Below are 14,466 nucleotides of genomic sequence, written 5' to 3' on the forward strand. Positions count from 1 at the left end.
TGAAACCCACTGATAGTTCAGATATTTCCAGACATGTGACACAAATACAATGCGCTCTAATCATTGGGTTTATAATTTCAATCTGATAAGTGCTACAGTTCAACTCAAGTCACAAGACATTCCCAACCTCCAGGCAGCACTACAGTCGTATCTGTGGTCTGAGATAGTTGAAACCATAAAGCCACAGACTGTCACACTGCCAACAGCGCCCTCTTCCTGTTCAGTGCTGCACGACAGGTTTCCATCGAGACCGCAGTTTGCCACACATCTGCTGGTGAAAACAGGGTGAACATGGGTTATTACTGCATTGAGTCACCATGGGGTTACTATGGTAACTTTGATTTGAAATCGCAATAAAACACACACAAACAAAGCAGTTTCTCACTGGTGGTATCTCGCCATGCAGACAGGTTTTTATGTTTACAGGTTTTTTAAGATATCCATCTCTGAGGTTTATGCCACCACCATAACTCACTGGAGGTAAATAGCATTTTGTTTGTGGTTTTTACAGCCTTGAAAGAAAAATCAACATCTCTTTCCACAAACAATATCCGTGTTATTCTTGGAGATAATTCACTGAACACATTCAGTCACTGATGTAAAAATATACCTACTGGGACAAAATGATCTACAGACTGAAACTAAATGTAAACCTAGTGTATCTAGAATAGGTTGACAAGCCTTAATGTGTTATATCGTGATATAAATAACACATATTGATTGATGAGCTGTTAAATCAGAGCTGAAGTAATAAAGGACTGTTCGCTGTTTTGCTGTGTGAATACTATAAAATGCTGATTTAACTTTAACATAATGCTGCAGCAAACACTCGCCATATCTTACTACATATATTTTACAGATCAATATAAACTATAATCTCTTTAATGTTACATGTGGTTAAAATCTTTGTTTCTCTGTTTTCCTTGCTGCAGTGGCCACAGGTATGAATCCAACCTTGGGCCACCTTTTCCTCTCCCTCTGCCTCCTTTCCTGTCTATCTTGAACTGTCCTATTCAATAAAAGGCAAAAAGCTCCAAAAATATACTAAAAAGAATCTGTACATGAGCTACACAGTACAATAAGCACGGCCTATATCTTGTTCCCAGTCTATCTTGAGCTAAGTATTGATATAAAGTGATATCTGATCAACTACTGATGCATCGACTTATTATTTCTGCACTAGTGTAACATCCTCAAACTGTTCATTATCTAGAACAGAGAGTCCCTCTCTATTTCCCCTCTGCAGAGGAGCAGTGATAAACCTCATACTTACAAAAATAGAGTGTTTGGATTAGAAAGGGTGGGTTTTACCTCGGAGTAAAAAGGAATAAAAACCAAAGGGTTCAAACAGCTGACTGTGTATACTTACTCAGGTTTGTTTGTTTGCATTGTTCTTTACAGTAAACCACTGAGATACTAAAGCTGACTGACTGACAGTACAGGGGTCTCAACTACTACAATGAAATATTATGAAGATATTTCCATCAGTACATCATGCAAACAGCTTTTTCTCTACATTTTTATATCATCTTTAAGGGCCACAACCTGCTCTCTTATCAGCTGTTTGCCACTACGGTTATTATGCAATAAACAACATACCCTTTTTAAAAGATAATTGTGTTTGTATTATAATTGTATGTGAAGAGATATTTTAAATTGATATAAAGCAACTAGAATAAATAAATAAATAACATCTTGCGGGCTGTACTGTATTTTATAGGTGACACCATGTTGTGGGCCGGAGGGCTGGAACTGGACCCTGTTTGAGATCATTACTTTAGTACCTCTAATTAAACAGAGGATTTGTGTATCAAGGGTCCAGACTTGATGTTGTCCGAGTCCTGTCATACTACAGAAAGAAAACTAGTATTTTGAAATTGAAAGGATTGAATGGATTGAAAGACATCCATAAACACACCAATGCAGATAGTGTCCATTTTCATCAGTTGTATAACGGATCACTTTGATTTTTATTAGGTTTGCTGCTCTCTTTGTGCTGCTTTATGGAAGATATCAGTGTCACACGTCTTATAGTAACCACCAGTAGGGGGCTGCGGTCCATGGTGTAAAATATGATATAAATATGTAATGTGCTTTTAGACCTAACAGGTAAACATAAATACTATGATAAATATATATTCCCACACTTAATTCTGTAACTGTGTATCAGACTTCATTTAGTAGTTAAATAAATACAGAAATACACAAAACAGCATAAATCAATACAAGACTTACCCTTCAGTACAGTTTTCTGTAACTTTACACTTTAAGGCTATTCCCTTCAAGGATTTAATTTCAAACAATCTAATTTTAGGACCCATGTCATATTACGTTCTGGAAGATGTGATTCACATTCATTCGTTTCTTTTGCCTCAACTTCTGCAGGGTGAAATCTGTTGGACTGTGAATTGAACAACACAAGGGAACTCTGAACTGACTGATAATGAAAACAGGGATTATCTGGCTGACCTGTAGAAAACTTCTGTAGAGGCAGATAGAGGAATGCTGGAAGACAGCAGCGTGTTATATGGGAGGAGGGAAACAGTTAAACCTCTGATGAAACAGGTCAGGTAACTAGTCTGTGATAAAGTGCATTCCTGAAGTATGATAATGTAACAAAACTCTGATGTGTGACATAAATGTATCAGTAGAGAACAGAAAGGTTCAAGTGGAGTGAAATTTAGATAGAGTTCCCTTTATGGTAAAAAAAAAAAAAATAATAATAATTTATGAATGAGTCATAAAAATAGAAATAAATAACTTATTTGTATAAATTGTTGAGGAAGAATTTAACAGCCTGAGGGAGGACGTTGTCTGTATGTCTGGTCGTACAGCAGCAGAAGCTTCTGAAGCCTCTTCACACAACAGGCTGTCTGAGGTTTAATAGCAGAGTTTAACTACATTTTAAATTAGCGTGCTGGTAGTTCAACTGCATCCATATTTGCATCATGAGTCATTTAGGCCATGAAAGCGACCGTATTATTATTTTTATTATCTCTACTGCGATTGAGCCCCATTTCTTCCATCCTGACCGCTGTGAGCCTGACACACGTGACCTTTGTGTAGTGTAAAATGTTTTGAATCTTGAATATATAAAGCGTCAGTCAGTCATAAGTATTGATAATTGATATTTATTAACAAGTGTTCAGAGAAGCTGTTACGTGCTATTTCAGAAGTTATGTTGCAAACCGAGTAATCCTGTTTTCTGGAGGGCAGGTATCTGACTGATGAACTCCTTGCACTTACATATGAATGGTGGAGTATTTAGTCTTTTTTGGTTTATATACCTTCATGAACTCAGTTAATTGGCATTTTTGAAGTTTTAGTTTGAATTACTGTTTGTAAGCAGCTTTAGATAACCAAGCTATATTTCTATGTATGGTAGCTTTGTGTAAATGAGCTTCCCCAACACTTTAAATCATTAAATAAATATTAGCTAGCAATGTTTGAAACATAAAGAGTATTTTATTTATTATTTAATCCTCTGGACAATATCTACAGATGCATGCACAACAATGGAAAATATTAGTCTTATGATGCTTTTAAAAAAATGTTGCAGTCATTTAGTCGTCATGTGGCTTTGAGAAATGCTAATCCAAAGTAGAGAAGGAAACAACAGCGAAGGCAAGTTCACCTTTAGGTTTTAGTTTAGACCTTGGACCAGTTAATAACCCCCGCTATGAGTGTCTAGGGTCAGCAACTGTGCAATGTTTTGTAAGTCCTATTATACGTTGATATCCTGATAACCTTGAAAGTACTGTAATTGAAATCACTGGAAGTGATCCCAGTTAGGTTTCGCTCTTGTCTGCCCAAGTAGCGCTGCAATTCAATACCAACATTTCCCAAAGTGGGACATTTCCTGGAGTTAAATCTCATCAAAAGGTTTCTGATGGGCTTTTTTGGGGTCTGTGACATGACAGCGTTTGAAAACTGTAGAAAGAAAGAAAAAAAGAGCATTGGTTTATTGTTTCCAGTGTCAGAGAGCTGTGGTTGCTGCAGCTGCGTGAATGTGAGCTTCTGTGGAAGTAAGTATGCAGAGAGAAGAGCCTCGTGTAAGAGTGGTAGGTGGATGAAAACCTGCGATCTGATGAGGACCCTCACTGAGGAGCAGGTCCCACTCAGCCTCACCTAATGGGACTGAAGAGGATGATGGGTAACCAGGGCAGAGGGGCTGTGAAGATGATCAGATGATCCATTTTGTGCAGTGAGTCATACAACACATGTGGCTAAATGACAGAGGAAAGAATAATAGATAAATTGTGGTTTATTAGGGGGTCTGGGGGCAGATGGGACCTTGTTCTCAGGTCTCTGATCATTTTTAAGTTAAATATTGAAAGCCCTAAATGAAAAATTAAATTAAATGTGGTTCTAACACTGTTCCTAATTATAGTGGCTCTGTATTCCTCAGAGAATTCATGAGCAACTCTGTATTACCAATTAATCCATCAATTATTTTCTAGATTAACTGATTCATTGTTTAGTTTATGAAACGTCAGCAAAAAATGTCCATCGCAGTGAGGTGAGGTCTTAAAATTTCTTTTTTCTTTGTTTGACCAGTCTAACCGTCTAAAACCCCAAAATCATTGATCAATCAAGATCCTCTCCAGACACGTTTTTACGACATATTCAAACAATCTGCATGGAACAATAATGTGTGTGTGATGGGTTTTCTGCAACAAATAACCCCAAATGGTTGCGGCAGACGGCCACCCACTTAGAGCCGGGGTCTGTCCGAGGTTTCTGAAGATTTAAAAGGAAGTTTTTCCTTGCTGCCGTCGCCAAGTGCTTGCTCATGGTGGGAACTGTTGGGTGAATAATTTATAAGGAGTACAGTCTAGACCTGCTCTATCTGAAAAGTGTCCTGAGATAACTTTTGGCATGAGTTGGCGCTATACAAATAAAGCTGAATTGAAATTAAAAAAGTATAATTTCCACATTAAAATCCTTAAAAAGACAAGTTCTCCTTCTACCTCATTAAAATGACCAGACTGTGAATATGCTAATTTAGTCCATTCTTAGTGTTTGTGCACTGGTGGCTTCAAGTTTCTACATCATACTTGTATAAGTTGCACACTGGACCAGAACTACGCCTAATGCTGATTTAAAAAACGACACTGTACGACAACTTATAATAAATGCACATCATCATCCAATAACAAATATAGGCAGAATACTTTTTTCCTTTTCATGAAGAAGCACATGCATCAGTTGTGTTTGTAAACAGTTGTTTCTTAAATATTTCTGCACAGAACTTGAACCAGTGGCATGTAACGGACTTTGAACAGGTGCATTTACAAGACAGAAACTAAAGATAAAGAGCCTTTAGGGCAGTGATACAAAAACTTACTGTTGTTTATAATTAAAGCAGCTTTTAATATGTCTAATAAAGGTTTGTCTTATGCTGCATTTACAGTTCATCAAGCTGCTTAAATAATGTTATGCAATAGGAGCAAATGTTCATGTGTGAACCAGATCCAGTGCAATGGTTGACTTCAGCTGTCTGTGCCAAGACTCAGAGAGCAAAAAAAACACAAAGAGCTCTCACTCTGCTGCTACTTCTGGGCACCAAACAAATAACTCGCAGTCTGCTCCAAACAAAACAAAACTAAAGGGGGAAATGGCTAGACTGGTTTACCAGCGCCTGTAAAGATCACTGATTCTTATCATAATTAACACATTAGTAGTGTTTTATACTGATCGTTAGTTTGACAAACTACTCAAAAACTGTGATGCATTTATGGTGAAACAGCTTCGTAAGTGTTAGGGTTGATTTTACCCCCTGGACGGCAATGTATTATTACACTGGAAGGACACCTTAAAGGGCACTTTGTCATGTTTTCTCCACTAGAAGGGCACTTAATTATTTTTTTTCCACTGGAAGAGCTAACGGGAAGGCCTTTTATTGTGTTTTCTCTACCGGAAGGGCACTTCATAATGTTTACTCCACTAGAAGAGCTGCCTGGAAGGTGTTTTTTTGTGTTTTCTCTATTGGAAGGGCATCCTAAAGGGCACTTTTTCATGTTTTGTCCACTACAAAGGCACCCTAAAGGGGCACTTACTCACATTTTTTCCACTGAAAGGGCTACCAGAAAGACATTTTTTGTTGTTATATCCACTTTGTGTTTTGTCCACTATAAAGTCACCCTAGAGGGCACTTCATCATGTTTTCTCCACTGTAAGGACTACCTGAAAAGACATTTTTTGTGTGTTTTCTACACTAGAAGTGCACCTTTGAGGTCACTTTATCTTCCCCCTTCTAGACAAGAGGGACTAAATCATCCCAATCAAAAGGAGTGGGACTTGTTTCCACAGGGGGCAACAGTCCAAGAAAAGTGTTCCAGTTATTTACCCCAGAGTGAATCATCTTCTCTCCAGAGGATCTTGGGCGCCACAGCTCCTTCTCTGGGAATGTCTGATGACCTGTAGTGAAACTGCACCCGTGTCAGCACTTCTGGGCCCGATATAAGCCGCTGCCTCCCGCCTTTCACCCTCTTCTGTGCGGAGACACAGTCTGCCAGAAACCGTTTAACCAGAACCAAACAACCTCCACCACCTCCTCCTCCACATCAAAACAAAATGACCTCCGCTGCTCAGCCCATATTCTCCAAGGGAGAGGACTGCAAGGCCTCCTGGCACGACGCTAGTGCCGGCTACAATGAAACCGACACACACCTGGAGATCATGGGCAAGCCCGTGATGGAGCGCTGGGAGACCCCGTACATGCACTCTCTCTCGACTGTTGCAGCGTCCAAAGGTAAAGGTGGCGGTTTGAATGCCGTGCATCCATTATCGGACGCGGCGTTCATCTGAAAGGTGGCTGCGTCCGATAATGGAATCCAGTCGATTAACAGTTGTAGCGTGATTTACAAGTATAACATGAAGTTAACATTATTGTAAACATTTTTTTTGGTTCTTGTTTAGTAGGTTAGTATTCAATCAGCATACTGCACCCAACTCTCTAAAATATGAAGTTAGGTGTTAAAAGTGTTTAATAAAAGGTGCATTATACATATATACTTTATCAATTAAAAAAATAAATAAATTCCACAATCATTTTTTAAAGATATAAAGGCTGACTGTTTTTATTTGTGAGGTTTTGTCCAGTACCGTTTTAAGATTAGTCTTTTAACACACATTTTTGCCTTTTCCTTCATCTTTGGTAAAATGATCCTAGAGGACACGTGTGACAGTGTGAGCAGCATGGTGCTCTGTGCTCTGTGAATACTACAGCAGCTGTTACTCTACTCATGGGGACCGGCCAAGAAGTCTGCAGGGGGGAAACAGCTCATCTGCTCTGAGCTTTATGTGAAAATAGACTGATCCACACACCCTCGCAGACGCGTGGGAAGGGACAAGCATGTGCACTGAAACTCTACACAACCCTGTACAAATGCACATTTTCACTTGCACTTTAAACGTGTAGTTTTCATTGGGAAATTCTGGACACTGAAGATGCATTTTCTTATCACAAGGTTAAATTTTGTCCACTAATCTGCTTAATTTCTGCAAGTTTATCCAAGGATACATTCTGGCCTAAATTCCAAGTTTGTATTGATTGTGTCAATATTTACTGATACCACTACCACAAAACTGAACACCAACTTACTGAAAGAACAGTTTCTGGATTTTGGGGTAATTTTTTTACATTTTAAGTGACAATTTAAATCAGATATAAAATCTGATTTATTTATTTTTGCATGCAAAAATTCTGAATGTGAACATTTTATTTGTTATTTGTGCATGTACAAGATGTAAAAATTACATTTTCTCATGGGAAATGTTGCCTATGTGAACTAATTTCAGCTTCAAGCAAAAAATAATGCAAAAAATAATTAAATAAAATTTTGGACTGAGCTGCTGATTAAAAGCCTAGTAATTCATCATGAAGGGGTCAATCGACAACGAGTAGCCTTTACCCCCTCATCTATTTATATGCTTCTCTGTAAGGAAATGAAACCCTTTGGCCTTTCTGTCCAACTACATGTTACAACCAACTGGCTTTCCCTCCCTCCACGCCCAACACCAGAAGAGCGTGGTCTTTGCTCTACAGCCCCGTTCACACAGAGATACACAGAGAGAGATGTTGCCAAATTAGTCTGGTTTTGTTGTTTTATTAGTTATTAAACACAGATAAATGCAGATATGTCCAGCTGGAATTGAACTGTTGTATTAAATGTACGTTAGTCCGCTGACTAACACAATGTCTGTTTCTGTTGTTGTTTTTTTTTGTCTGGTAGGTGGTCGGGTTCTGGAGATCGGTTTCGGCATGGCCATCGCCGCCACTAAAATCGAATCTTTCCCCATCGAGGAGCACTGGATCATCGAGTGCAACGACGGCGTCTTCGCCAGACTGGAGAACTGGGCCAAGTCTCAGCCCCATAAGGTCAGTAGACCTCGGCAGGCCGATATCATGTGCTCGTTTTTTTTGGTTTATTACAGATAAGTTGTCTGTGTGATGTAAACCTGTGTATAAAACTGTTATAGCTGCAGATGATTTAAGTTTTTGTTTACACGTATGTTGCTGCAGGTCGTCCCCCTGAAGGGCCTTTGGGAGAACGTTGTTCCCACTCTGCCAGACAACCACTTTGATGGTAAGAAGTCAAACCAGACTGATGCACAATCCTGAGTTTAGAGTTTTACATTCAAGGGACTTCCTCACACTGAACCTAGATCTGAGCCTGTTTCACTTCTTGATGGATGAAAACAGCCGTCATTTTGAGCCACCATGTTTCTCCAGTAGCCCAGAACAAACAAACCAAACACTGGCTGAAGATAAGGCTGTTAATGTTCTTCGAGTTTCATGGCCACCGTAGTTTCTCCTACACAGCTGTTCACATTCCCAGGTCGTCAAATACAGATGCGAGCAATGTTCAGTTAGTTGCAAACTGCAACTTCACAGCTAGATGCCACTAAATCCTTTAACACACTGGTCCCTAAGGAAGCGTTAAAAACACATGTGGAACAACTGAATGATCTACTTGTTGTATGCACACTGCTAACACTGTTTCTCTCCTCTCTCAGGTATCCTGTATGACACATACCCTCTGTCAGAGGAAACATGGCACACCCACCAGTTTGACTTCATTAAGGTAGGGAAGCTAAAATCCGCAGTAAGTTATAGATTAAAATTCCTGAGGAGGATAATCGCTGGATACTTGGAATTGTTTGCATGAAAAGTGGATTAAAGATACTGAATAATAGTTCAAAACGTGTATCAATAAACAGTATTTATGCCTTTGGTGTCAAGATGTTGGATTCAGTCATCATAGATATATTTGGTGTTTGTGTTTGTCCGCAGGGTCACGCTCACAGGTTGCTGAAGACAGGCGGAGTCCTCACCTACTGCAACCTGACCTCCTGGGGCGAGCTGCTCAAGACCAAATTCGACAACATTGAGAAGATGTTTGAGGTACATTTAGTTACCGTCCGTACCTCGTTTTATTCTTCTGGGTGCGTTTCAAGGGAGACGAGGATGGTGTAGAATAGTGTATTTACTGTAATGTATTTTGTTTTCAAATGCATTATGGGTTTATTTGTTTATTTCACACATAATGTTTTCACTTAACGCTACAAAACCTGCTTAAAATGATATGTAGTGTAGAATCAGGAGAGTAAATCACTAATAAATCACTATTATTATAACATATAACCACAATGCTTTCTGTTCAGCTGAAGAAAGTAAGTTTAAGCATATGCGGAGCCAGAGGTGGCCCTGGAAGTCTGGAGGCAAATTTAAGTCTGCGTCATGAACAGTGATGTAAAATGTTATTGAAACTAAGAACAGAAAAAGAGGAACCAAACTCCAAACAGCAGAAATTCAGATATAAGCTACAAAAGCTGTGAAGGCTGCTGCTGATAACTAAGATAACACCAGGGGTACTGGAGAGGGTAGCTCTTTAGCCCCTCCAGTGGCTCCATGTGGCTTTAATGAAGAATTATATAGATTTTCTTTAAAATGTGGGAAAAAAACTAAAATCCTTATCATATGTTACGTCCTGACCTGGCGGCTTTTCCTTAGTATTTTCTTTATATTGGTGACAACGTGGTGGTCTTGAGTCTCCCTAGACAAGCTATGGAGTCCAAATCCCCCCAAAAAAGGAAAGTCTTGGAGGAAAGTGGAGAAGTTAATAGTGCATTTAATGTGTGGAGAGATTTGTTTGATTTCACCACCAGTACGGCCACCGGTATGTTTGATCTTCTGCAAAAAAAAAATATGCATAGTTAAGCTTGAATATGTGATGTGGCTGCACATTTATTTTATTTTTTTAATTTTAATAGTAAAGGTTGCTAACCCCAGCACAAGACCATCTGGAGCTTTATTTTAGATGCACACATTTTGGACATAAGCAAACATCATAATCTAACCTACATACAGCGACAAGCCATGCAGAAAAAAAACCCTGAACAAGATACTAATTTCTGTGCAACTCAGCACCACCAATATGAAAACTGACTGAATTTAAGGTGCCTGATCTCCTAAAAGGAAAATGTCCTAAGTTTTAGTGATGTGTTGCAGTAAGTACAGTTTATTTAGCATAAGAAGGGTGAAGTTACTGAATACTGACTGTATAATCACTAAGTTACTAAATGCTGTTGGTACTCTTTAACATGGAACGTGTATTTGCACAGTTTAGACCTCAAGGTTTGATTGATATGTATCCACGTAGCACTGAGTGCACATCTCCATCAGAGTTGAGCTGAGTGCAACCTGAAATACGTGTCATAGCTTGTATAATTTCAAGGTTAATGATAAACGGGCTGAAGGGGGGGAGGGGGGGCAGATAAAGCTGCAAGCCGCCTCACACTGACCAGCTCTGTCTGTTAATGATTCCCAGGAAAGCCAGGTGCCTCATCTGCTCCAAGCCGGCTTCAAGAAGGAGAAAATTAGCACCACCACCATGGACATTGCACCACCCAGCGACTGCAAATACTATTCCTTCAATAAGATGATCACTCCCACCATCGTCAAGGAGTAAAGTCCGAAGACGCTGCTGCAACCTTTGTTTTTTATTTTCTACTGTGTAATGTGCCTTCTCACCTGAACCTCCTCATTCTGCTCATTTTACCTTCTGACATATTACAATAAATTCAAGTCCAACCCAACTCTGTTTGCAAGGTTCTCGCATTTATTATACACTTATTTTTATCATATGTTCTTTCCCCACGTACTGTTCAGTACGGCTGTGGAGCTCCTCTCTCCCAGCAGACCATTGAAACATTTTATTCTTCACAGCAGCAAATACGTGAGACAACAGCATACTGAAACCACATTAAACCACCACAAATGCATTTGCACCACGCTGAGCCTCGTCTGTTTCGGTTTTAAATCACCCAGTGTCTTTCTCGCCACACATACCCTAATTTTAGACTGAGCAATAGACGTACCGCTGCATGTTTAAATGCTTGGTTTGTCATGAACTTCAGATAGTCTTCTCTACTCTCTCTCTCTGTTAAACATTGCAGTCTCATGTTATTCCTGTGGGAATTTGTCCATAAAATGCAAGATCAAAGCAAAATTGCTCAGTGGGATGTTTGTCAGGGAAAACATGTAGAACAGCTTTAAAAAATGGATGAAAATCTGAGAAAAATTAGCAAATTAATCAACAAAAATTTTTCACATATTTTATGATACACTGCTAAAGTGAAGAATTAATCTACTGACAGTATGCATAAAAACATAATACGCTGGTGTCACACACCTTTAATAAGTCTACTGAGATGGACACAGTGCAGTTTACAGTATGTTTTCATTTACGGTGTGTTTTCTGAACACGTGGGAATAAGTTACCACCTGGCGAGGACACATTAATCATTAGACGGTTGGATGATGCAACACCAGGCTGCAGTCAGGTGGGCAACTACAGCAGCTGGCAGATCTCAGATCTGATTCAGGAGCACATGACTCATATTTTAAGTCTCGTACAGAGAAACATGAAGAGGCACGAAACAGATCAAAGGGTGATAACGTTTAAAACAATTAGTCGATCGGTCATTTTTCATAGTATAGTACCGCATCGGTATCGGTGGGAAAGCAAAAGTATAACCCAATACATGAGCTCAGATGTTCATTAAAGGTGCAGTGTGAAGGATTTAGTGGCATCTAGCAGTGAATTTGTAGACTGCAACCCACTCGCTTCAACCTCAACTTCCAAATGTGTGCAGGAGAAACTGTGGTGAAGTGAAACTCATAAAAGAAACGTAAAAAGGCGTCAAGAGCCAGTGTTTTGTTTGTCCGTTCTGGGCTACTGTAGAAACATGGCGGTTCAACATGGCCGACTCCATGGAAGCGTCTGTAGATAAAAACATTCAGGTAATAAAAACACAACAATTCTAATATTCAGATGATAAAAAAAACATACTTTACATACATATTATATTCTATTTCTGCTTATAGATTTTTCTAAATGTTAAACACTGGACCTTGAAAGTATTTATTTTTTCAGCCAAACACCTTCAGTAAAAACAACAAAACGATATAAAGAGGTACAATACAGCGCTGGGCAATCAGTGTCTGATTTATTAAGAAAAACCCTTGAATGCTAAATTTCAAATGTTGAGAATCCATCATTATATTTATGGCAAACCAATTTTTTGTCATCATGAATAACACTAAGATGACATTAAACTGCGTCTTTTTGATTGAACATTGTACTCCAAAGTACCCCTCGAGGTACACGGCATTAGCCTTAATTATCACGTCAATGCTTAAGTAAACTTTGAGGGCCAACAGATGAGCTGCATGTGTCAGGTTAAATGAGCTGGAACATGAGTGAAACCTGTCAGCAGCTGTGTGGAGTTATCTTTATCTCAAGGAGGACAAAAATGTCAAGCCAAGTTCAATTTATGCAATTTATTCAAATGTAATTTTGATTGTTTGTTTGGTGCTGACCAATAAAAAATGCTAGAAGTTCTGTGTGAAGAAGTTTAAACAAAAAGAAGCAGTATTGACTTCCTGACTCCTGACTGTTTTGAGCTATGTGTGTAGAATATTTGTATCACAGTTTTGAGCATGATGTTTTTTAGATGGCTAGGTTAATCAAAGTGCATCCATACAAATATATTATTGACAATTTAGTTATTTATGAGATATAAAAACACGGTATCAGTATCAGCAGATACTCAAGGTGGCTGTATTGGACATGTAAAAGTGATATTGAGCCATCTCTATAAAACAATGCATGTGAAGATTCGTCTTTAGGTTTGGGAATCTATAACAATTTTCTAGTATTTTATAAACAAAACAATTTATGAATAACAAATTGGGATTCGATTTTGACAGATTTATTGGAGAACATAAAATTGTAAACCAAGGCCATACTGGTGGGATTTCTGTCTCTTTGGAGTTACACTTAGTTCTTAATTTCTCTCGTATCAACAAATATGTTTGTCAAATACAGTAAATTATAGTAAAGAAATGCCAAAGTTATGTCATCAAATAGTTTGTCGTCAGAGACCACTGACAGGTTTATTTTTCACCTTTAAAACATCCTGCTGAGTACAGTAGTCACAGTATCACAGTTATTCTTCAATTTAAGGTTGTTTTTAATGGTAAAATATGAAACTTCTCCAAAACACAGTAAATCTGACTGATTCTTTTCGTCCTGCTGCCTCTTCAATGTGTTAAAGAATCCCAGTAAACATTATGTAGATGCAGTTTTAAAACATAACACATCAATCAATCTTTAACTGTCAACATGACAATGTTTCACTTTAATCTTTGTGGTTGTGCAAAGCCGTCGCAGCACTAAAGCACACACTGTTATTCGAAGCAACCTATTAGGCAAGAAGGAATTAAGTGTCTCGCTCAAGAACCCTTCAACAGCACAGAGGACGGCACTAATTTTTCTGTTGATTCACACTGAAGATGCATAAAAGCAACTCTTGCTTCTCTCTCTGCATACGTAATTATAGTACCTGGTCTCAATATACAGAACGGTGGTTTTGTTCAGAGGATAAAAAACTATTTTCACACAGTTTTGTTAACAGAAATTCACGTTTGACTTGATACTTGGTATTTCGCTCTATGGATTTGAATAGAATCAGACTAGACTTCTGAGGTAAATTACAGTTAACACACAATAAATATGCATTTTGCTTCCAACCACTACTGACACAGAGCAGTGAAGGTCAGAGTTGGTGATCACAGGAGCCACCTGGTGGTTTAAACTTGGCTTCAGTGCAGAGATCTCAAACTGAAGGCCTGCGGGCCATTTCGGACCCTCCTTCCCCCCGGCAGCCACATGACGTCAAAAATATATTAGAATACGGCCCTGTAAGGTTATTGTTATTATACTTTTAGTTGGTTGATATCAATAAACTATCCCTACATATGCAATTTAAATAAACAATTCTGTTCTAAAAAGACCAAAAGGTGAAAAGAGACAAAGAAGACAGAAGGTTTCATTATATATATATATATATATATATTTATATATATTTATATATATTAAAAGAATATATATTTAT

General features: G+C 38.5%; 1 protein-coding gene across 1 annotated transcript; it reads left to right on the top strand.

The window, feature by feature from the left end:
* Positions 1–6,462: 6,462 nt before the first annotated feature.
* Positions 6,463–11,103, top strand: gamt (guanidinoacetate N-methyltransferase). The gene is made up of 6 exons (XM_035653306.1): positions 6,463–6,754; positions 8,238–8,383; positions 8,528–8,591; positions 9,022–9,089; positions 9,299–9,409; positions 10,836–11,103. Exons 1-6 carry the CDS (start codon positions 6,577–6,579, stop codon positions 10,974–10,976), a joined length of 708 nt encoding a protein of 235 aa, XP_035509199.1. The 5' UTR covers positions 6,463–6,576; the 3' UTR covers positions 10,977–11,103.
* The last annotated feature ends 3,363 nt before the right edge of the window (positions 11,104–14,466 follow it).

The sequence above is a fragment of the Morone saxatilis genome, unplaced genomic scaffold, assembly GCF_004916995.1.
Source record: "Morone saxatilis isolate NCDOM2014 unplaced genomic scaffold, NCSU_SB_2.0 Contig12, whole genome shotgun sequence".
Taxonomy (NCBI): domain Eukaryota; kingdom Metazoa; phylum Chordata; class Actinopteri; family Moronidae; genus Morone; species Morone saxatilis.

Excerpts from the sequence above, each read along its gene's own strand:
- gamt (XM_035653306.1), top strand. The coding sequence starts at position 6,577 with ATGACCTCCGCTGCTCAGCCCATATTCTCCAAGGGAGAGGACTGCAAG. Across the intron at positions 6,755-8,237 it reads GACTGTTGCAGCGTCCAAAG|GTGGTCGGGTTCTGGAGATC; the intron begins GTAAAGGTGGCG and ends TTTGTCTGGTAG. Across the intron at positions 9,090-9,298 it reads ACCAGTTTGACTTCATTAAG|GGTCACGCTCACAGGTTGCT; the intron begins GTAGGGAAGCTA and ends GTTTGTCCGCAG.